At 35.9% G+C, this 25,106-nt stretch overlaps 1 protein-coding gene across 1 annotated transcript in view; it reads left to right on the forward strand.

Annotated features, from left to right (window-relative positions):
• SEC63 (SEC63 homolog, protein translocation regulator) overlaps window positions 1–25,106 on the forward strand; it is a 63,709-nt gene that overhangs the window by 30,807 nt on the left and 7,796 nt on the right. The window contains exons 6-18 of the mRNA XM_080390350.1: window positions 373–431; window positions 1,055–1,105; window positions 3,683–3,791; window positions 6,260–6,354; window positions 9,017–9,149; window positions 10,305–10,397; window positions 17,005–17,159; window positions 18,904–19,051; window positions 20,834–20,916; window positions 22,557–22,616; window positions 22,856–23,014; window positions 23,764–23,922; window positions 24,850–24,951. Coding sequence (XP_080246476.1) covers window positions 373–431; window positions 1,055–1,105; window positions 3,683–3,791; window positions 6,260–6,354; window positions 9,017–9,149; window positions 10,305–10,397; window positions 17,005–17,159; window positions 18,904–19,051; window positions 20,834–20,916; window positions 22,557–22,616; window positions 22,856–23,014; window positions 23,764–23,922; window positions 24,850–24,951 — 1,406 coding nt within the window. The remainder of the gene's footprint in view (window positions 1–372; window positions 432–1,054; window positions 1,106–3,682; window positions 3,792–6,259; window positions 6,355–9,016; window positions 9,150–10,304; window positions 10,398–17,004; window positions 17,160–18,903; window positions 19,052–20,833; window positions 20,917–22,556; window positions 22,617–22,855; window positions 23,015–23,763; window positions 23,923–24,849; window positions 24,952–25,106) is intronic.

The raw sequence follows: 25,106 nt of genomic DNA on the forward strand, positions 1-25,106 counted from the left end.
CTTGTGGCTCATGTATTAACTGAGCTCTATGTATTTAAACTGCTGAAAACTCTGCAAAGCAAAACTCATAAATCATTCCATCTGTGAAACCTTTCTCTTTTCTTACATATTAATAAATCTTGCATATCTATTTTACTGCAATATGTTAAGCTAAAATCTTTCGTATTTCAGATGTTGCATTTAAGTCTTGTTATTTTATTGCACACTTGAGTGTCTTTCTAATTTGTCTTTTGATTTTGCTAAATCTGTTTGAATTTTGCTTGTTGAAGTGATACACATGAGGATTGGTTTTTTTTGGTTTTTAGACTTAATGTGACTTCAGAACAATTCCTTAATATCTTATAGTGAATTTCCTCTAATTTCATTCTACAGCTACAAGCTTCGGTATAGCTTTGCCAGCTTGGATTGTGGATCAGAAAAATTCAATTTTGGTGAGTCAACTTAATTAGCTCAAGATTTTAAGGTGGAGTTCCAAGTATTCACCTTGAAATGTTTCTGGTTAATACTGTGCATTTTAGTCAAAGCACATAGGTAATAATACTTGGGTCCAAATGCACATCTTTGAAGCATATTTCAGGATAACGAAGTTGTACTGTGGTCATCCCTGCTACAAAGTGTGTGTTTGCTGTTGCAGGGAAATACATATAGAACTGTTTTTGCTGCATTTCTGTAGTTCCATTTGATTAGCTAGAAATGCTGTAATGTTTTTTCTGTAGCATTTATTTCTGCAAGGTATTTGGATTACCTGCTTGATTTCTTTTAATGCAGTAGTCATCTCTGTCCACTACATCAGTTACCTGCCAACCCACGTACGCCAATGCATGGATGATTTAAAAGATTACTTGCACTAAACTGATACTCCTTATTTAAACCTGCCCAACTGTTTATATTACTTGTAAGTTGTTCCTCAGAAATAATGACAGATATTATGCAATAAGCTTACATTATAGTAGGCTTGTGGTAATGCTGCTTGACTGTATTTTAGAATAAAGATTAAACAAGAATGACATTAACGGAAGTGTCTAATGCAGTATGTTTTGTAATTTTTCTCTAGGTTTTGCTTGTATATGGATTAGCATTTATGGTTATTCTTCCAGTTGTTGTGGTAAGTATTATCTAATTCATATTCTACCCTCTGTAACCAAGCTGTAAGCAAAGCTCTCTTAGACATAGAGTTGCTCATTCTTGCCTTTCAGGGAGAGAGTGAGTAACTGAGCTTTTTTGTTTTGTGGTGTGTGGTTTTTTTTTTTTTTTTTTTTAGTGTGGGTGTTTTATTATTTTGTTATGGCAAAAAAACGTAGCTGCTGTATATATAAATATGTATATATAAATGTAGCTGGGTTATATAACATGTCTTGTACCTTCTGTCAGTCATCACGTGAAAATGAGTATGATGTGATGAACTTGAGTATATTCAGTGGTGTTCATGTAGAGCCAAGACTGAGATGTCTCTAGCTGGTGGTACTAGAATGATTACTGCATGTGGAACAGGTTGTTGTTTTTCCTGGCTTTGTTTTCATAACTTCAGTTTTTACTGATCTTCTGTACACCACGAGGTGTCTGCCCTTTGTGTGAGATTCCTTTGTGTGAGAAATCAGTTGCTAGTTGAGTGATATTTCAGGGCTTGGGTTTGCCTTGTAGTATTGTTTCTGAACAATGTCACTTTTCCAGCAATTGTGCATTTGGGGTATGGCATGAAGAAAGACTCAGAAAATTGACACCCAGAAACCTTCATGCTCTTGGAAAGGAAGAAGATTCTCATTTGAAAAAGTGCCCTGGGATCTTGGCAACTCGCTTGCATCTCTCTGTGCAGAGGCTCAGCCAGGCAGTATCCCTTCTCTTTGAGAGCCTTTTTGCATAATTGTAGATCTAGTGTAGAAGATTAGTTGTGGTGATTTCAACAAGTTCTTGAATAAGAAGTCTAAAATCCAGGGTACAGTGTCGACAGTTTTCCCATCTTTCCTTTTTGGTTTCAGTTGGTGTTTGTTGAGGCTTTTTTGTATACATGTACTTTTAGTGATTTATGTCAGGTTTATCATAGCTCGAGTGAAAGTAAACATCCTTTCTGTTGCTACGAAGAGATGTCCTGAGCACAGGAGAGAATAATCTGCCTCTTCTTGCCCCTATACCAGATGTAGACTTCTGCATTCAGTACATTCAGACTTGTCACTGTAAATCTCTTTTGTAGTCAGTGAAGAGGAATAGTCATTTTTATGGAGCAAGTTATTTTATCATTTCATTCTAAAGTAGACATACAAGATGATTCATGGCTTTAATGGGCCTGTTTCTCTTTTATGAATCAATAAAGAAGCTGAATTTAACTACAGTGTAGTCATTGTATCTCCCAGACAGGCATCTAAAATAAAGTAAGGCTAGTTCTACCCTTCGAATCCAGATCAACAGAAAAGGAAAATACTGATACGTAGTTCTTCCTAGACCTCTACTGACCTAAATAATGTTCTGTACATGAGGCAAGAGAGACTATCTGTAGCTACAAAAGTGGTTAAGCAGCGTCTTTCATGTAGACTGGCTATAGTTACATTTTTCTTCCATTACATATACTGGACAAAAATTTGATAGCTATGGGATTATAGTGAAATTTTTCTGCAGAAAAACTGTAAAAAAAAAGTTTTGTACTATGTTGTCAGGGTTCATCTATTCATAGAAGAATCAAACCTGATTTATTAAAAAAAAATAAATAAATAAGATTGAGGAGCCAATCCTAGAGTATTTCCCAAATAAGTAAATTGAAGTTCTTGCTGTAGTAGGGGAATTTCCACTATTAGCTATTAAATTAAATAGTGATAAACATCACTTACTACTGCTTGTTACTTTTCACTTGTGATAAACTTTACAATAGATTGAGATGTATCTTGGATGTTTTTTCACATGTCAATGAGCTTTGCTTATAAGGAGGAGTTTAATGAAGAGACTGCAATTCCTAACTCAGCACGCCATTTTTCTAAAAATATGTTATAGAGTACAATCACAGTAAAGTGAGTTTCATAATTTGAAGTCACTAGTATAATGTTAATGAGGGAATTACTGGAGTGTTTCTCCAGGTTTGGAAAACTTTTTCTGTCAACCTGAAGGCATATGGGTTTGAAAATTTGCAGCAAGGGTACTGGGCCACTGCCAGGTTCCCTTTCTGAAAAGCATTTTCTGATTAGGTAACTTAAATTATTTTTTGCAAATTTTCTTACAGTGGAAGAAATCTCTCACTTTGTTCTTGGTTTGGCCTTGTTCTTTCTAAACTGAATTTCATTTGAATGCTGAGTTGCACAGTAAGGAGTTACTATGTATGTAGAAAGTGGTAAATTCGGTGGATTTACTGCTTAGTGATTCACTAAAAACCCCACCAAAAATGAACTAAGCAGTGTATATGTATGTGCATGCATGTCAGGGAGTTCTCTAGCTAGAGATCATCTAAAAATTTTTAGCATCAAATGCTCTCAGATAAATATATTGGTATGCTTTTAAAATTCGTGTAAAAAAATATTTTTTGTATCCCACCTTTCTGAAATTCATTTAACTGTAACGTAGGTAAAATGGCTGGGCTGAGTTACCTGGTTGTGAACAGACATATGGGATGATCCAGCTTTTTCAGTGTTTCAGATGTTTTCCAGATGTTTCAATGCTTTATCGTAGCTGACATCATTTTGTTTTTTGTTAAATGTTTCAGGGTTCCTGGTGGTACCGATCAATACGATATAGTGGAGATCAGATTCTCATTCGGACAACTCAAATATATACATATTTTGTCTATAAAACACGGAACATGGACATGAAACGTAAGTAAAAGGCATCTTGAAATGTTGATTTGTTCATCTGGAAATGTTGATCTGATGTTAAAATGCTTCTGCTTTATAAGCCTTTGTTAGGTTAAAATGTTTCTGATTCTTTTAGAGTGTTTTTAAAAACTTCATTTTGTTGCAGGTGAAGACTTAAGTATTTGGGAGAGGGAGTAACATAGATGTATGTTTATGTCTGTCTGTCTGTGCATTATTTTTTTTTTTTAAGAGATCTTGTAAGTTGGGAAAAACTTGCTGATCAGCCCGTAGTTTTGAGTCACTGTGTGGCCAGTAGGAGCGAAGCCTCTATCTCTGTGTTTTCTTCAGTTACCATAACAAAATAGGCTTTGGGAATTTTCTTAGGGGCTGTCACAAATTTTTTTGTATCACCAAAGAACGAAATAGAGAACTAGAAATGCTTACTTGTTATGTCATAGTTAAATTTCTGTTGAAAAATTTTGCTCCCTATCAATTTCCTGTTACTTTGTTACTCGTTTATAGTTTTTGATATACTTATTTTTCTTGTCTGCTCACTTCTAAGGGATTTAAAAAAAACTTTTTCTGCGGAAATCTGTAAATGCATTGTATTGGTGCAGAACTGGATCTTTCAGTTTGGAGCCTAGCATGGGCCTGAAGAATTTGCATGGTACTAGTTAGTTCTAGATCAGATTTTACTAGAATGTGTGCTCTTGAATGTGAGCAATTGAAAACCAGAATAAAAAAGCCTCCCAAACCCCTGAAAAGGATTCATAAATGTGTTCTCTTACTCCCTTGAATTGCACTGTTCTGCTTTAGATTTGCTGGAACATTGCTGGAGCCCACTCTTGACACATTATTTCCTACTGAACAGAAATGCTTCATAGAAGGAATCCAGGAGGTCTAGGAGATAAGAATATGGAGATATGTTAGCTTTCTAGTCACAGCACACGTGGGTTTGTGTGTGGAATTAATTCAGACCAGTTTATGCTCTCCACCTTGTACTGTTATGCTTTTCCCTGTCTCCAAACAGGTAGGTGAGAAAGGAGGGATGGGAGAGTAGGTGAGACTACTTTAGAAGTTGAGGGAGATCTCTGCAAACTCTGGTCTCTTTCTCCAAACTTGTTGTCATCGGTAGTTTATTTCATGTTGAACCTTGCTGAGAAACATAGCTTTGAGGCTTGCCTTTTCTCTCCTACAGACTGATTAAAAAGTTAACCTGAAGTTTAAGTGGCCTTATTTAAGGTCTTAACACTTTCAGGGAGTCCTGGGGTCAGAGGCAAGTCGTTTTTTTTTCCACTGAAGTCTGTTGTGTAGCTGAGGTGGTTTAGACAAACTGTACAGTGGTCAAGTAAGGTTTTTGCTTGGTTGTGAATCCCACAGTGGTGAGGTACCAGTGCCAAAACTCAAAGTTTATGCCTGGGCAAATGTAATCAAACCAGGCTAGGGAAATCGTGAGAAAAATCTGCATGACTTGCCTTATTTTAGGTGTTTTATTTAGGGTTCTGGATGAACGGATTTTTTTAAACTTCCCTTTCCTGAAGATCCACAGTTGTTGATCTTAAATAATAGGAAAGAAGTTGTAGTTGTCTGGAACTCTTCAATATGCTCTGCTCAGGAAGTAAATAGATAATCGAGAATGGGAATAGAAATGAAAATTGATGCTCAGGGAACTTGACTAGTTGTTAGTAGTTGGAATTCACCCCTGCGAGGAGGCCAAAATAACTTTGACTTGCTCAGAAGAGGACTCACTCGAAATTTAAGAAAGAAGCTTGAGTATTGCTGAAAATTATTTTAACTGGAGCAAATGATGGAGTGAGCATTCTCTTACTGTCTGTGGCTGAGGGGTCTGTGTTCATCAGCAGAAAGCTCATAATGGGCTAAAATACCATATTGTGTAGGTCTTTAATCTTAATTACACAACAGAATGTTTTGAGGTAGCATGGATTTTCCTAATCATGTTAGGAAGAGAGCAGTCCATCTTCATGGGATTTGTTTGCAGGGGTATTTACTTTTTTAATAATTAAAAGAAATTTTTTTTGGTGAATTTTCAGTGCTGACTGAACAGATAATTGACTTGAAATTTTATCCTTCCTGCCTTCCCCTCCAGTACACATGCTGTGGTGGTGGTGCAGGCACATGATTTGCTGAGAGGAATGGTTCTGTGAGCATGCAGTAGTTGCCAAGCTGCTGTGCAGTGACATCTACCAGTCCTAAAGAAGCCTAATGATGCTTTTGTGAAGACATTGAGTCAAATGGTGGACTTGATGCCATGCAAAATGGAGCTTTGAGTGATCATTTTTTGTCTTGTACCAGGCATTGGTTCTTGCCTCCTGTGGCAGTAGTAGCTGACACACTAAATGGAGAACGTGAATATTCATGGGGGTTGGGGGAAGAGTGGGAATAAGTTTTATGGCTGAGGGTTCTGAAGAAATCACTCATGGCTTAGCATGTTGCTGACATTTTCTGTCTGCCTCTGATTATCTTTGCAGGGCTTATCATGGTTTTAGCAGGGGCATCTGAATTTGATCCTCAGTACAACAAAGATGCTACGAGTAGACCAGCAGACAACATTCAGATACCACAGGTTTGTTATATCAAGAATATAAATAATTGACCCCATCAAGGGAAGAAAGAGATGGCACTTCTAGGTGACTAGCAGACAGAATTCAAGTTCTAAAGGCATTGATTTTGTTGAGATGCCACTGTATCCCTTCAGAAGTAGGAATTAGAAGCTAGATTGATTTAATTTTTTTAAAAGATGACATTTTTTGGTGATAATGCTTAGCTTAAATGGATTCAGTTTAGTATATAGACTGCTGGGTTGGGTTTTTGTGGAGAGATAAACTAAATAGGGAATTAGAGTGTCAGTCCTTACACATTTTGAGTACTGATATAAAGAAGTGATTGCCATTTGATAAAGTTCTTTTAAATCATTAACACAGATCAGGTTAATTATGTTCATAATGAAATAAATTATCTGATGTCTGAATTAATAGTGTCTTTAAATATTACAAAGAATCCTTCATGAATGTCTGTTCCCCCCCAGGTTGCCTTTTATTTTCATTTCCACTCAGTGTCCCCAACAGAGATGCCATAATGCATACTGTGGCAAATAATTACTGCCAGCAGAGCTTTAGGACGTCTTATTTATCAGAAACTAATGCTTTGGTTTTCAAAAGTTTAAAGCGCAGTATACAAAATGCTCCAGTGAAAATGTTCAGATTTTACGAAATGAGGGGGTGGTAGTCTCACAGATTTAACCTTTGCATGTACACAATTTTCAAGTCATAAATGTACTTTGTCCTAAACATAAAGAAAATACACTGAGAATACTGAATCGTCTCTTTTACAAATTCTTTATCTTGTGGACTTTTAAGAGAAGGAGCTGGAACTGTGGTTAGGTGAGATTTGGCAGTAGGAGCACATGATTGGAAAAGATCACCTTGATCATCAGTTCTTCTCCTGTGCTGTTGCAAGCAGTGGCGTTGTGTAAGCCCTTTACATTTAATCGTTCTTTATTTAAAAGGCACTCAAGCCTTCTGTAACCATATTGTACTGAGAAGCTGTTCTAGGACTTGCTGTTCTAACAATAAGGAGTCTTGTTTGTGACCGGTTTATAGCCATGTTTTTTGTCATCATTATTCTTGAGTCTAAATGATTCTTGGTGTGTTTATCCTTAATGCATTTATAGACAGAAGCAACAGCCTATTTGTTCTATTTTTGTCTTTATTTTGCTAAACTAGAAAAGCTGCTGTCTTTTAATCCCCTCTTTCCCAAAAGGCTCTTTCCTCATCCTGCTATGTGCTGGATTGGGGTACTGTTCCCAGTTGATATATTTCTAAATTTTACATTGTTTTTTTTTATTTTTGTGCTCGGAATTCTCTACGGTATTCCATATTAAGTCTTAGCAGTGCCTTAGTCGGTGGCACAACTATTCCTGAATTTCTGCAGGGAATAACTTTCAGCATATGGTTTTCCACAGCTGTTTCATACGGTGATTTAATACAAGTAGTGTGGGATTGCAGTTTTCTGGATTTCTCTTGTCTTATATACCTCTGATTTCTAGCTAACAAGCTCTCATATTCAAGCTGCACTTTTGTTAGCATGCAGGTGCATGATCTTGCATTTTATGCTTTTGGATTTTGTTCCATTTCTAAAAGTCCAGTAATCAGTTATCTGCTGTGTTCTTTTTTCTGAGTATATGGCAGTACAGGTCTCTTTATTAGCAACATCCTTCTGTATTGATACTTTGTTAGTGTATCCTGCTTTTGGGGCCATGATCATTGTCCCCATTTTTATTTCACTGTTTTATCATAAACCAAGAATTGATAATTTTTATAAAGTTTTCTTGCCAAAATTTTGCTCTTCTTGATCTGGTGTTATACCAGGATGTACTTACAACAAACTTCTTGTTAGAAGATCTTTTTTTAAGTGTAGGGAAAGACTGGTTGAAGGTCAGTGTAGCCTGGCTGTTGATATGCTAAATTCCCTTTGTGACTGGAGCTTTTGGAACTTCAGTCTCTGCTTAGGTGACCTGTTGACCTAAAAAGTGAAGCTTCTGGGCCATGTATTGATTCTTACAAACTGTAAGCTTCTTTTACTCAGCTTTGCAGCCTCTCCCTCCAGGATCTCCGACAAAGTCAGGTGAGAGAAACCTGTTTAAACTGTACGTCTTGGTCTAGTCAGGATCAAGAGAGGTCATCCTGAATGAAGAACACCACGCTTTTTTCATGTTGGTGCTGTTTAGAAAGAAGTTAAAATACTTGATCTTCAGCCTACCAGGGAGTCCAGGCTTATAACCCTCCTTCCTGTGACACCTGAGACTGCTTCTGAGGAAGTTGTCTGCGTCTTAGGTGTGGGTGAAAGGTCTCAAGGTGATGCTGTTGCTAGTGCATATTGAGTTTAATATAAACACCTTAGAAATATGATTGAATCCAGTGAACTTTGGCAATAAAATCAGATTTTAAAAACTATTTATCTATCAATACAGATTCACTCAGTGTTATTCAAGGCATATTTCTTGTGTGCAAATTGTTACTTCCCACCTCCCTCCTGCATTGAAGCAAGGCATTTGAAGATACTTTTTGACTTTCTGGAGCTGGGTTATGAATAAAAATGACTAACGTTCATCTCTACAGAACTTTCCAGGGAAAAGTTATTTAAAGGTTTGCTTTTCTGAATGTAATTTTTTTTTCCTTGTAAACCGTTCTCCTCCTGTATTTGTGTGTTTGATTATTTTATTTTAGCTAATCAGAGAAATCGGTGGCATAAATTTAAAGAAGAATGAGCCTCCGCTCACCTGCCCTTACAGCCTGAAAGCCAGAGTTCTGCTGTTGACCCATCTTGCCAGGATGAAAGTTCCTGAAGTGCTTGAAGAAGGTAATAGCTTCTCCCCTAATGGGATATTGTAGGAAACAGCAACATGTTGCATGCTTTAGTACTCCTAATTCTTGTTCATTAAGGAGTTGTGTGGATCTCTGCTCAATACTTTATGCAGCGTACTTAGGTTTTTCAACTTTAATGACTCTTTAAAACATTTACTCTTTCACTTGACAGCCCTGTAATACTGATATCCTACTTTTAAGTGCTTTTTGGCTGCAAATGTGACCTTGACATTTTTTTTTCTTTGTAGTAGGAAAAAAAGTTAAACGTGAAGTATATTTGCTTTTCAGAGTAAAGAAATCCAAGATAAGCCTAATACTGCTTGCTGTAACATTTCCACCACACATGGTTATTTTTGGAGTTTTTTAGCCCACTATGTGAAGCAAAGATGGCAAGATCAGAACTTTAAATATCAGTTACCGATGGGCTTCAGTTTGTGTTTTACAATTTTTCATACTTGTAAATATAAAATTGAAATGTTTCTAAATGCAGTTCTTAAGTTTCAGCTGTGAAACTCGTGGTTTCTTAGGCTGACCAACAAGCTGAATATGTTCTGTGTCTTAATGCAAACTGAAAAAACCCAACCAAACAACAAACCAGTCAAGATGCTTTGGTTCAAACTTTCCAGTTTCTTTCAAAAGAAAAATGATCAGTTTTAATCAGTCAGTAAAAATCTCTTACCGTGCTTGCTACTTACTGTTCATACTTACAGCTTCCCAGATCTATATTCAAACATAGTTAGTGCTTTACGACTAATATGTTTGCCAAAACTAACGTTTCACTCAAATCTTTTTTTTTTTTTTTTTTTTTTTTTTTTAAACCTGTGATTACCTAAAGAGGTCACGCTGTTTTAATAAGACTGGTAAATTGCTTGCTATCCTGTTGCTTTTTTAGATGGATTTAGTAAGTACCTCTTTGTTCGATGTGGAAGCTGCTTGTCTGGTATACAAAATCTGTGTTTGCACTTGCTCTTTCAGGTTTTGTTAGGGAGCGTTATAGATGGATGTGTCAACGAGAATAAAGTGGTACTTTCAGTAACACAGGAATGAATAGAAATGAAAACCACATCATTAAATGTCCAGTTCATGTAAACTGTCCTCCTTTTTTCCTAATAGAAGTGCAGCATAATTGCAGCCAGTTAATGTCTTGCAGATCAGCAGTTTATCCTGAAAAAGAGTCCTGCACTACTGCAAGAAATGATTAATGTGATCTGCCAACTAATAATAATGGCTCGAAGCCGGGAAGGTAAGAAAAGAAACTGTATAATTAAAATTAGTAAATATGATTCTTCATTGCAGTATTTCATAGTCTTTGGTTCTTGTGGAAAACTTAACCTGTGATATTTAGAAATGCCTAAATGCACTTTTGCTCTTTTTACTGTTAGGAGAGCACTCTCTCTCTATCTTAAGGATTGCCCTTAGCAGTGGCAGCAGCATTTCTACTCTGAAATCTTGTGTTTGGCTTGTAATTTTTGCAATTGGAAGTTTCACTTTAAATGCTGCAATTGAAAACCTTTTCTTAAAGATCTGGTCAATTTTTGGTAGGAAAGCACTTAATGTAAGACAAATTACTTGTGTTCATCCGTGTTTTCATTTGCACTTTTACAATTCATAGAATCATAGAATGGTTTTGGTTGGAAGGGACCATAAAGATCATCTAACTCCAACCCCCCCGCCATGGGCAGGGACACCTTCCACCAGACCAGGTTGCTCCAAGCCCCATCCAGCCTGGCCCTGAACACTTTCAGGGATGGGGCATCCACAGCTTCTCTGGGCAGCCTGTTCCAGTGCCTCACCACTCTTAGTGAAGAACAGTTCTTCTGTTTGAGTATCATTTGGTTTTTTGGATCTTTTCTTTTTATTGCTTATATTTCTCCATTTTGGGATCCTGTGCTGTTTAGCCTGCTATTTTTTTTTTTTTCTGAACTTGTAGGGGCAGGTTTACTTTGCTGTAATTGCCATAAAAATTAAATTTAATTGAAATGTAGTATTTAAGCTTTTTTTTTATTCTTACTGTAAAAAGGCAATTATGCTAAAGATGGCTGCTTGCAGTGTGAAGAAACAAGGGCTTGCATCTCCTTGCTTTATTACAACAAACATAGGCAAGGCATTTTTTTATGGCAAACTGGTGAACATTTTGGTTGTTATCAGATAATACTTACTGGTTGATCTTTACTAGACAAAACAAGCATAGATAGCCTCCTAACAAGAATGGTTTTGGGGAAGATCTTTCCCAGGTGTGGTGCTGGAAATTGTGCTCCATAACTAAATAAAGTGTGAGAAGGGGGACATGAGCAGATAAGGATGTTGTGTGCTGGCCTACGTCCTATTTTAGAAAGAAGTATTGATGGAATGTATTTCTAATTGTCTTTTAAACCTTACCTTTACCAGTCTGTGAGACTGCTGGGGAGAAAACTTGAAACCTTGAAGTAAGCAGGAGCCATATTTTTCATTGTAGAAGTAATCTTCACCTAACACTAAATGGTATTGTTATTAATGGGTATCATATTAAGAGCTCAGTTGTGGATATGTTTTTGTGAATATTCTCCAGACTAGCACTGTAACAAAAGTCATAGAGATATGCTTGAAACTTTATTAGTGTAATACTTTAGTCATTTTTTTCATAAAAAGCTAAGTAGCTGTTTTGGAAGTGTAGTGTTTTTTTGTTGGTTTTGGTAGTTTGTTGGTGGTTTTTTTGAAATTTTGCTAGTTCAGCTAGACCAAGTCCTCATATTATAGCTAATTATGAAAAGTGCATCTTTTTACTTGTTTATAAGCCCTTGTGCATGCCAAATGTGTAGGTATTTTTTAAAAAACCTGGATAGGTTTTATGCATAAAAATACTTGAAACTTCTGAAAGATGTCTTTTAAGATGGCCTATATATATATTGATCAGCTATCAAATACTTGTTTTGTCATGTGCAAAATGAAACCAAAATATTACAGATAGAAGCTTTTGCATGCAACAGAACCAGAAGTCTTTGAAAAATGAAGAATACCTATAGCTGCTCTTTTAAAAGCTGAAATCAGATACTTAACAGAGTGCATGATGTACTTCACAACTTGAATGGCCTCCAGGTAGCTGTATTCTTCTCTAGTTCTGTGTGTACGTGGAGATACCTTTTTAATTTGACATTAAAATGATTATTTATAGATGCAGTGTATTTAATAAACTGCTCTGCAGTTCCAGAAAATGTAGACTTTAGCTTAAATTAAAAGAAAAAAAATCAAACAGTGTTTTGGAAGACAGTAGTGGAAACTGATTTTCCATTTATTTGCATGTGAAATGGAAGTGATGGTTATTAAAAAAATAAACCTAAACAACCTTTAGTTATAACTGTTCTTAGAGATTATGGTGATCCCTTCCAACCTTAGTAAGTCTGTGCAAGTTGATGAGAATTTATAGCTGTCATTACGTATGGTAAAAGTTACTTTCCTAGAATTTTGAAAAAAAGTAGAAGGGTGTCATAGATATAGTTGAGGATTTGTTTGGTATTTCTTTAGCAAATTTTCTTAAAATTATTTCCAAAGTTTTAAAACAGCAATATTCAGAAATTTGTACCAAACATTTCCTCTCACTTCCATGCCAGTGCATGCTCAGCACAAAGCATCAAAGGGATGGTGATACCCAGCAGTTACCCATCAGGCTGACAATAACGATTTTGAGCACTTGAAGGTAAACTACTTCAGAATTTTGGTCTTTGTTCTAAAGGAAATCACCATTTTTGCTACTTACCACTTAGCAAATTTAAAATGTTGACCCTTTTTTTGATGACTGTACATGTAGTGATAATTTTGCCCCCATGCCTGACTTTTGTTGGAAAACAACTGGAAAGTTAAAAGGTGTCATTGTTTGGGTGGTTTTTTTTTTCTGTTAAAATATGTGTAAAATTAAGGTCAGATATTGACATTTTTGAGAGACTGTTTTTCTTCACGTATTTGTCATCTCAACACAAGTAGCTTAAAAATTAACTACAGATGGTTTTGGGTTTAGTCCTAATTTTCATTTAAATCAGCCTTGATATGGTTCATAAAATTATTACATGCTATAATTAGCCATAGATGTTCAGCAGTTCTGATTTGTGAAAAATGTGATGGCATGCATTAATATTATCTAAAGAAATATTTTGGGGACAAATCTTATTTTGTGAAACCTAAATTGATGGTGGGACAAGGAGTCTCAGTTTGTGCTGCATTCACTTATGTCTTTCAAATACCCTGAATTATAATAACAATATAATACATAATAATATATCACAATAATTACGATACTAATTATCATTGTCATTAGCATAACTAATAACTAACCATTTATGCGCACTTTTTAGTCAAATCTTTTGAAGAAAACCACCTTGGATGAATCTTCATGATCTTGGCACTTAGTTTTCTTAGTTTTAAAAATGTCCATATAGCATTCCACTATTGGTCCAGTACCAGCTGTTCTTGGAGAAGGTGCAGGAAAGACTTAGAAACACTAAGAACAGCACATCACAGAATGAGATTTTTGAAGTTCTGTGTGAGCCCTTCACAGGAACAAGCATCTTGCCTCCCAAGATAGTGAAAAGTGGTACCTCAGGCTGCTGATACATCCTCATAAGACAGGGACTTTCTTAACAAGCGCCATTAGAAACAATCTGTCTTGAACAAATGAGTGTAGATGTGGCATAAAAATAATTTAATTGTGGTTACTGCTTAAGTTTTAACAGAGCTATCATTCTTTGCAGATGAGTTTGGGTTTGTTACTTGCAAGGAACTTGCAAGGATCTGGTTTCACAAAACCAAAATTGATGTTGTTTTTGTTTCAGTCCAGTCAGTGCTAAGCCTTTTCCAGCCTGGTGGCAATTGTGAGCTACCTCTAGATAAAATGTCTTGTACTCTCTTGCCTGATTTCTACATGGTCTGTGAGACTCTTTTTTTTTTTTTTTTTCTTCCCTGAAAATACGCTTTGGTCTGTGGCATCCCTTGCTTGCTTGCATGTATTGTTTTGTGGTGATTAACTGGTAGTTGATAATCGGCAGGTCTACATTATCTTGATGGCTTCTTTGACTCTTTCTTCATCTTTAACTATCACAGGCAGCTGCCCTGCCAAGCAAGGCGTTCGCTGCCAGAAACATGGAATGTGCTGTGGTAACTGTCTGCAGAAAGGTTAGGCATCAGTTCAGCTGTCCAGTCGAAGTGTGATTCTTAATTCAGGTTGGAAGCTGCGGTGTAAGGTAGAGGTGGTGGTTTGACAGGTGTATACCAATCCTTCCATTTCTTCACAAGCAACTATGATTTTCATTGGAATTTGTGATTGACTAATGTCATATGTTTTGGATGACCTTAGTTTAAAGGTCATCTTGTCTTGTGCACTTTGACAAGCAGAAGCTGTCAAAATATGTGCAACAATGGCATTCATGTTATGGGGACAGTCAGGTGGTGTTAAAAGCTATACTCTGTCCTTAGATCCACTGTCAGGGAATTGCAGTGTTATTTTCAGGAAACAGAAATAATATTCTCCAACTTTATTAAAATATTTTTTGGCTGTCATATGGATGATGAGTCAGTGCTTTAAGAAAGAGAAGAATTTCTACTCTTTGACTAGTGCTCTGTGGTCTCACAGCTTTATGTGAATGTCCCGCAAAAGCCGGTTTGTCAGAGAGTGTTTAAGATTCTTTTATTAACTTGGTTTATAGTGTGGGTGTTTTTAATTTAAAAAAATTCTGTGATTCTCCTTAGCAGCAGCCAAAAAATTACAGGGGAGGTGGAAGATAGGTAAGACAAAAAGTAAATTTTGTGCTGTTTATTTGGGAGATTAGTCTTTCCATTACCTTTTTTTTTTTTTAAATGTCAAGTTACATGTTTGTTACTTATCAGTATGTCTAGCCAGATAGTTCCATTCATATGGTATTTTTCTCTTTACGTTCTGTATAACCTTCACAGTATAATATACTGGGTTTAAAAAAAAAAATGTATTACTGCCATGTAATTTGATTTGATAGCTGATTACATTTATAGCTTGGTGTAATTAATGAAGAAACAGGCCATTTGAATGGAGAGGGGTAGGTGGAGCAGAGGTGAGAGTGATCTTTCATGTGCCTTTAACATGCCCTGGTAGTTGCTTATAAATTTGTAGCAAGGTAGTGGTGTAAAGGAAGGAGGAAACATACTGAAGGCACCAAATCTGGGAGTTTTGCATCAGATTTATTACCTTCTCGTATTTCCTCTATAAAATGTTCTAAGATTAATTTAAACTTGCTTTTTATCTAATTACATGGCCATTGGCACTTAAAATAAACATTCAGCAATTTTGGCTTTAGGACCCTTTTGGTCAGGTGCAGGTGATATATGGCCTGTCTACCTTCCCACCCAGGCGTAAGTAAACCTGCTTTTATCCACACTTCTAATCGCCTCAATAGTGTGATAAGCTTGATCACACAGCCCTAGCAGAGTGGCCATATTCCTTCTGACCATCTGTCTGACCAATCTATTGAAAGATACTGCTATGTCCCTGTTGTAGTATCCCAAATATGTCCATACCAAGTATATGTATTTGTGTACGTATATATTTTTTGTGTACGTACACAACACATTTGTATTCTTACTGATTTTTATATGTTTATATATAGAATATATCTGCAACAGTCAAGGTAATCAAAGGCTGATTGTTTCTCAGGAAAGGTTTTAAAGTATAAGAAAATACGTATACCGATTCTTAAATAAAATGAGAAACATTGTAAATTACAGGTGCCTTCTGTAATACTTGTTAGAAATTGCCTTTGGTTCTTTTGTATGCCACATACAAGTTCAGAAAAAGACCCAAATAGCTTAAATTCCTCTTGTCTCTCTGAAGACAATCTAACTTATTTTTCTGTGTCATGGTAAAGTACACATAGAGTAAGCTGAACATTGCCAGTTCCAAACCTGAAGCAGCTCTTGAGCTGTATGGAATTCTGAAATGAGTTTTCTAAATGGGGCTTTGAGAAGTCTTAGTTATGAATGGATGGTTGTCTAACAAAGGTTAAATAACAGTATGTGGAAACCTGTCTTTCATTTCTTTGCAGCCATAATGAAGAGTATTAAATGTCTGTTTTATTTTTTTCTTTTGCTCTGTTCTGGTTAAGGCTTTCTCCTTGTCTATCTTATAATAATTTTAATTATGTGGAGTGTATACTTTTTTATACTTTTAGAAATTATCAAGAATTCCTTTAGTATTTTAAAGAAAAGTCAAATAGGTGTTTGCTCAGACACCTCTTTTAAGCCACGCCTTTGATATTTTTACAGCTGTTACTGCCTTCTAACATAACATGCTCTGCTTAGCTTCAGTTATACCTACAGTTTTTTTCTGGCATGTAATAGGCTGCCACGTTTATGTTCATCTCTCAAGGTGAAAATCTGTAATATATTGTCATAAGATGAGTGATAAACTATGTTTAACAGTACGCTTACAAAGTAGAGCTAAGCGTTATACATACACACATATATATAAAATATACAAATTTAAACCAGGTTGGTTTTGCTGCTGCTTTTTTTAAACTTAAATGGTGACGTTTCTGTCTATAATAATTGCACAGATACATTGTGCAACATGTTGTTCCCTGAGACAAAGTTAGATGGAAGTCTTTCCCTTCCTTAGAGTTCAGATGTGATAATTTAAAAAGGGGGAAGAAAACAGTCTGCTGAGCTATGTGACTACAGTGAGAGTAACAAGGCTGCCTGGTTAGTTATGCTGAACATTTTAAGATGCCTCTCTTTCTTGTTTGGTTGACTGAAAAAAACTGTTTTCTGTAGTCTGTAATACAAGTATACATTGTAAAAGTGTAAGAAGGAGAAAAAAATATAAAAGTGATGTCATCTGTTTCATTCTCCCCAAGAAAGGGAGTTTCGTGCTCCATCTTTGGGATCTTTGGAAAATTGCATGAAGCTTTCCCAGATGACTGTCCAGGGACTTCAGCAGTTCAAGTCTCCCCTTTTGCAGCTGCCTCACATTGAAGAGGACAATCTTAGGCGAGTCTCCAATCATAAGAAGGTATAAAACTACAAATGATACTTGGTAACTTCTTAAAACACTTCCTGTTATTTCTCTTGCCTATTTGCCTATAAGCAAGCAAGGACATGAATTAATTAAGAGAATAAAAATACATTTATTTTTCATTAATTCACTACAATACTTCCTGGGTGATCTGTGTAGTTTTTGTTTCTTTAAAGTTCCTCTGTTAGGAGGTGGGAATGAAGATCAGAGATCTGCTAAGTGTAAAAGATCAGTGTATGTTGACCTCACAAACAGAAGAAACCCTTTATTTCTTATTACAATCTCCTATTTAATATTTGTCTAGAATGTGGCTGGAATATCCTACTGGGACTTTTTTTTTTTGTTTGTTTGGCTTTGTCATTCTTAATCTGGTTTGATAGAAAATATATTTGGAAGGTAGCACAGAGGAGTTCGTTAAAGGGAAGAATGTTATCAGTTACTGTGGGAAGTATTTCAGGTTTTATGATCCTTCATGTATGAAAGAGGATGCTTTATAAAGCTCTTTCTATGTAGTTGGTATTTGTAGAATTTAAGGACAGAAGTGAATAGTCTTGTACGAATACCTGCGTATGTTTCTTCACCATGTGTCAGACCGTTGCTGTATTCAAACCTGTTTGTTTGACTGTAGTATATCTACTAGGAATGCCTGCTTAGAAACAAGCAGTTATCTTCTAGTAGAAGCTGTTGACTTTTCTGAGAGTCTTATTACAATGGTTAATTTGGACCAATCTCAAAAATATTCTTTATCTAATGAAACTTTTGCTTAGCTTTAACTACAGCTTTAGGGGGTGTTTAAATGCTTTTGTGTTGGTGTGAAGATAAAGAATACTTAAAGTACTGCATTTTTTTAATCCCCTTTGAAGGTGCTTGTTCATCAGGTAGTCAAGTAGTCTTCCTTTGGATGAATAAAAGAATCATTCCCTTAGAGAAAATTACTTTTCTTCATCCAGCCCTAAACTACAGGCAGCATACAAAAAAGTACATGATTTGAGATGTATTTTTTCACATGCAGTGTAACTAAGTATAAAAATCAATAATTGGGCTGTCTCACCCTACCTATCCTTCATGTGAAAGAGGGAAGAGACCAATTTGGTAGGCTTGTTTTGGTAGGATTCTCATGCTTTGAGCTCTTCAAAAATACAGTCCCCTAGATTTGAGGTACGATCAGTCTATCTGGATGCGTACATTTGTAATGGTAAGATAACGAGGTGTTCAGATGAATCTGTTTTATCCGTTTAGATCTGTTCTGCAAATCTGGTTTTAGATTTGTTTGCAGTTCGGTATGAAGAAAAAAAAAAAAAAACAACACCAAAACAAAAAACTTGCACTTAGGTTGTTCCTGCTAATATAAATCTCAAAGCACTGAGCTACTCTATCTAAATAAAGAACCTGATCAGTAAGATTTCTCAGCTCAGCTTTCTCAAAAAGCGGGCTGAAATAATAGTTTTATAAGAAATGTATCCAGTTTCCAAGGGGTGACATACTAAGGAACACCCCAATGTTCAAAGCTGTGCTATTTGGTAGATTTGAATGCAACCTCTGTGGTTTATTGTTTCTCAAAACATAGGCTTGCTAGTTCCCTAAAGTCTGGGGTTTCTAAAAGAACAAATCAAATGGTGTGTGTGTATATATATTAGTAACACGGGGACACAAGTGATGTATTACTAAGAGTTTGTGGACTATGTTCTCTTCTACCATGTGACTCCTTTTTTTTTTTTCTTCTTATTTTTTCTTAATTCAGTATAAAATCAAAAGTATTCAGGATTTGGTGAGTTTGAAAGGTTCTGATCGTCGCAATTTACTGCACTTCCTAGAAGATAAGAAATACGATGAAGTTATGGCTGTCCTTGGCAGCTTTCCATATGTCACTATGGATATAAAACCACAGGGTGAGTGGGAGGTCCTTTTGTTCTGTGTATGTTGCTCTTCTGACATTTTGATAGTCTGTTGGCAGTAAGCTTTTGTAGGATGCTGAAACACAACTCGCTGTTATTATTTGGCCTGGAAATGACATCGTTTTTTGAGTGGTGGGCTGTTGTACATGAGATTTATAGCCTGAGGAGATAAAGTACGTTGAACATTTCAGATTCCCAAACCAGCAGTAGTTGCTCCTACAGGAGCTTATCTGATATTTCATCTGTTGATTTAATATTTCATGAGCAATGTGGAATTTTGGGTGAAATACCACTTTTATTAGCCATCTTAAAAAGTTGTGCTTATTCCACAATTTATGCTCAGTTTATTCCAACATGGAGAGTCCTCTGTGAGATTTTTTTGAGTGGAGGCCCCGATGACTAAATATTCATAGGTTCCTTTGTGATAATCCTTGTGTATTTTCTATATCTGGCAGAATTTGTCCATGCTATGCTTAGCTGCCTTTTGTGTGCATTGTTTCAATGAATGTATAATGTTCTTCCTCTGAAGATTAGGTATATTTTTACGCTGTTCCTGTAGGCAGTCTTTCAGTGGAAAGTGAATTGGTTCTGCAGTCTCCTTTCCTTTGTAGTTCAGTGCTAGTAAATGTCAGATATTTGAAAGATTGTTCTAATACCTGATCCTAATTTATATTGTTACTGTGGTTACAGTGATCGCATTCAAAATGTGATATGTTTTGGGTAGCCTGATTTGTAATTTGGTTTATGCATAATCCTCTGTGAGAAGCAAATGTTAATTGAAATACCCATTAAGGAAGCAAATGTCTGCTAACCTTGGTATTTCTAAATGTTGTTTATGTACATTTAAAAAAAACACAACCAAACAAAACACTATTTTATTGTAGCACGGGATTGTGCACAGTCCTGTTAATCAGCTTAAAATTCAGTCTTGGAGCACCTTCCCATATTTTGGCAAGGAACCCTTTTTTATCTGTAGTCTTCAGTTGTCACACAACTGTACTCAGGTGTGGTATGGAGGATTACACAGTGCATATGCTTTTCTGTTTAGCTCAGTATTACCATTATATAAAATATATCTGTAAAACTAGTGAATAGTAAAACTGCTTTCTCAGGAGGGGCAGAGCAGGGCAGGGAAAATAAATGACTTGTCTATGCTGGGATATAAGTTTACTCCTCCCTAACGTGGAACATTCTCCAGTTCATAGATAGGAGATATAAACTCCTCAGTGGCTTTCCTGTGGGTGTTATGTTTGATGTTTTAGTTAAAATAATCATTGCCATTCTTTTATTTTCTTTTGTCTTCTACTTAAAAAAAGAATTAAATGCCTGATGGTTAATGTGGCATTGAAATTGAGTTGTTAATCATATGAAAGTCAAGAAAAACAAAGTTATGATTCCCAGAACAAATATAACAGGGTCCCTTTGGTCATGTGTGGTATTTCATGTTTCTGAAGTTTTATGCTTTAATATATAATGCACAATATAACAGAATTATGGTTCCCACAACAGCTACAACTTTTGAATTTTCTAGCTTTGATACAATTAAAATTTCAAACGCAGTGTTGCTATTTTATAGTTTGCTGAATTACCAGCCCTCATCCTGATAGTATACTTGAGGTTGTAAGAGACTTATTTAATAATATTTTGGAATTATTTTTTTTGTTAAAAATTCTGGAATTTGTATGCCTAAATTTAGACATAGCAGAAACAATGTTTAATGGGAAAAAAAGGCTTTAAAGAAGTTTAGTAGATGTGTTGCGTTTCTTTTTATACTAGTTTTGGATGATGAAGACAGCAACAATATTACAGTAGGTTCTCTTGTCACTGTTCTGGTCACACTAACAAGACAGACCATGGCGGTAAGTATCAAGAGTACTTGTTTTTTCAGTGTAAGTGCAAGTATATGCCAATGAACAGGCATTTCTTCTTTGCAAGCTAACATAGTGTTTTGTAAATATAACTGTAAAATTAAAATTTGAAATTCAGAACTTCTGCTCTTAATCCTCCCTTGTGTTTTTGTTTCTGAATGAGAAGGTTTTCCTGGAATCAAACCAAAGTTCAGTCTGACCTGTTGCAGTTGTCTAGGGAACAGTAAAAGAATATGGCAAGTGATACTGGCCTGAGATTTGTAAATAACAGGAAAAGAGACGCTCAAACTTAGTTCTTGAACTGGAATAAAGTATTCACTCAAGTCCTTGGGACAGTGTTTGATTTCACTTTATGTGGACTCCTAATGTTACAAATCTCTTGGGTGTTTAAGACACTTTCATAAAAGAAACTCAGTCCAGCAAAATATGCGTAACTTAATATAAAGGTGGTACAGCAGTGCAACATGAAGTGGACTCCTGAATGGGTAGCAATGCAGCATAACTAAAATTATACTACATCCTAGTAGTTAATCTTCTGATGTGCGTATTTTTTAGCTTAAAAGGCAGTAATGACTGTATTTGAACAAAAAACTTAATGCATAGAAACTTACCTAACAAAACCTACAGTGTCAATTTTTGCATCTCTACTATTCAGATAATTATCTAAGTAAACAGAAAGTCTGAGTTATGCCTCTAAGGTAAGGCATACAAGTGTGCGTATTACAGCTGAGGATCAGACTAACCAATGAAGCCAGTTCAGCAGAAAACAGTCTGTATATATGTGCTATGTGTTTGTGCTATGGAATTTCAGAATGCATCATCTCATTGTTAACTGAAGATGCAGTAGCCAGAAAGTAAAAGATCACTATGCTGGATCTTAAAAATGAAGGAGACTGAAAATTGTGAGCATATTGAACTGTACTTTGAAATTAATTGAAATGTCTGACAGCATGTAGAAAACTCATTTAAGATGTTTTCTATGTGAACTGCACTAGGCAGTCTGGCATTGAGATACAGGACCTAAAAAACTAGAGCTGGCCTTTCACATGATGCTTTTTTTGTGGGTCATATCTTCTATTTGCCATCTTTATATAAAGACAGCTCCTTATGACTGATTTTTTTTTTAAATGGCATATAGTATGTTTTGAAGAAAGAAATGCATGAAAAAATTCCATTTGCATAGAGATATTCTAGTCTACACAATACTAACATTGTTTTTGTCTTAACGTTTCATATTTCTGGTGTGATTTGTTGTCCTCTGTCCCTGAGTAGCAGTGCAGCTGTTGAAGTTTTAATGCTCTGGCAACTGGAGCAGAATTTGCATTTTACTACTGCTTGCTTTTGTGATTCAGGATTTCTGTGCTCTATGAAACAAGTAGATTCTTTGGAACAAGATGACATGTTGTTACAAAATTTCTTTATAATGCTAGTGATGGAAAAATCCTAGACCAAATGTTCAAAATAGTGTTTGTTTGATCTGTTAATCCCCTGTTGTGTTTGTCAGTGATAAAAGAATTTACATGAGTAAAACTTCCAGACCCGATTAAGGTGATTACATTAAAATACAAAATAGTAATTTACTCTTTTGGTACAGAGAGGCATTAGTAGTTTTCACATCTTTCTCTAACCAGGAAGTGTTTGAAAAAGAACAGTCTATATGTGCAGCGGAAGAACAACCAACAGAAGATGGGGTAAGTGAAGAATGAATGTTCCTCTTGCTAGCTAAGAGAACTTTCTTTCAGATTTTGAGTTGCTAATTGTGTGCTTCTCAAGCTTTTTTTTTTTAAATTTTAAACTTTTTTTAGAAAGGCTTACTGAAGTGTCTTGAGCTATGCTTTCTGACTTTGGTTTTCAGCTTAAAATGCTTAAAGTACAGTGAATGCCTGAAATTTAATGAACAATAAATATTTTAAATACTGCTTTCATACAGCAAGGAGATGTCAACAAAGTTAAGAGCAAAGGATGGCAGCAAAAGAATAAAGGAACCAAGAAAGCTTCAAAATCAAAGAAGAAGAAACCATTGAAAAAGAAACCTGTGCCACCTTCATTGCAGCCACCAAAACAGCAGAAGCAAAAACAAGCTAATGGGGTAGCTCATAGATTCATTGATACTTTACTGTTTTGTTCATCTTAGCACTTCAAATCTGATGGGGTTTTTGTATCTGTCTGTCACATTTTAATTTTGTGCTTTCATAAAGTATATCCTAAACCAGCTTTTTTTTTTTTCTTTACATTTTAAAATTACTGGTAAAATAATCTGGGAGCCGCCACAGTGATGTTTCCAGTGGCCTGCTGAAAGTTGAGCCCAGCTACTTTAGAAGTCTGGCTTCACAGTCCCTTCTTACAAGTTATGCAGCCTTCTGGGAGGTGAATTGTGCTGTACCCTCTGCTTTTCCTTTAAAGGGAAAAAACTGAAATGAGATTTTATTCTTGTGTAAGTAGCTGGTTTAAATTAAGTAGCTTTAGTATCTTTATGCTCCCACAGCATGGTGTTCTGTCCACTTCGTGGGCTATGCTGTAGGTACTTTCTTATATTCTCTCTAATTTTGTTAGGACTTTTTAAAATGTGACCCTGGAATCAAATACTGTTTTCTCTTGTTCATATTGTGGGTGCCATATGGAGAGGGAAATTTGATTCCCTGCTTCTCGTAGCACATGAGGTGAAGAGGATTAATCTTCACTGTAGACATACTCTGTGATGCAGAAGAGTGTAGATCCAGATAGGAAATAAGGGCTGTCTATGGCCTTGAGACAGGTGCTTTGAGTGCTGCATACTACAATAAGGCAGACAAACTAAGAGGTTTTTGGGTTTTTTTCTTCTTTTTCTTTTCACATTAGGAAATAGTTGCGAAGGAAGAAGAGGAGGAGGTCTCTGATAAAGGAAGTGAATCTGAAGAAGAAGAAACAAACAGGGACTCTCAAAGCGAAAAAGATGATGGAAGTGACAGAGACACTGACAGAGAACAAGATGAGAAGCAAAACAAAGATGATGAAGCTGTAAGCCTTACTTTTTCTTGAAGGGTAATGTTGCTTCTGGGGTTAAGAGAAAATGCATTTTAATCCTCTAGCATCCCCTCAGGCTAGGCAGCACTAGGATGAAGGAGTAATATCGGTTCTCCAGAGGTTTTCAGACCTCATTCTGGCATAAGAGCTTTGTCATTGCAAGACTGTTTCAGAGAGAACAGTGAAGGGTCTTTGCAGCATAGGCAGAAAACCTCAAAAGGACATGAGAAAAATAGCTTAACTTTAGGGAAAGATAGTAATGTTTCGTTCAGCTTAATTTGATTACTAGCTGCTGCGGATTTTGTGAGATACTCTCCTCTGAACTTTGTTCTTTACATGCAGTGGCTGTTGCATACTGCATAATGCATACTGTAAGCATGCAGTAGTTGAACAAACTCATACATGTGCTTACTGAACTCTAGTAATGGTGAAGTTAGTTGTTCGAAACTGTAATTGTAATTGAGAATGAGGCGTTGTGGTGGTAGATGGCTTCTGCACCACAGGTCTTACAATGAAAGACTTGAGAGTGACAGCTGGAAGCCCTGTACAGGGTGAGAGTAAGCTGCTGATGGGAGAAGGATGATCAAGTTTGTAACGACTCAGGTAGTGCTTATAGGCAGTGCTGTAGAAGTGAGTTTTGAAGAATGTGTGTAAGCCCTGCAGGTCTGTGTTTTTGAATTTTAGTGGTTTTTTTTTTTTTAATATTTACATGAATACTGTTACTTGATTATTTTTTTATTTTTGGTTTTAATCATACTGTAAACTTAATCCCTATGTGCCTTTCCCTTTTATAATGTGTAGTGTAGCATGAGAACCTGTCATATATATCAATTCCATGGGCTAAACTTTCTCTTTTTTTTAATGCAAAAGATATTTTTTTTTTTTTAGTGCACAGTAACCCTTTAAACTTGTCTTTGACAGGAATGGCAAGAGCTACAGCAAAGTATACAGAGAAAGGAACGAGCCCTTCTTGAAACGAAGTCAAAGATAACGCATCCTGTTTACAGTCTTTTTTTTCCTGAGGTCAGTAATGGAAAAAGTTACAACTGTGAAACATGAGAATTAATATCACACAAATCAATTCTCTTTTTATGTTTTTACTGTAAACACTGGGCTTTTTAAAAAGTCTAATATTTGAAAAAATCGCTAATCTTCATTTACATTTATAAATTTATAAA

The sequence above is a fragment of the Falco punctatus genome (genome assembly GCF_963210335.1).
Source record: "Falco punctatus genome assembly, chromosome: 5".
Lineage (NCBI taxonomy): Eukaryota > Metazoa > Chordata > Aves > Falconiformes > Falconidae > Falco > Falco punctatus.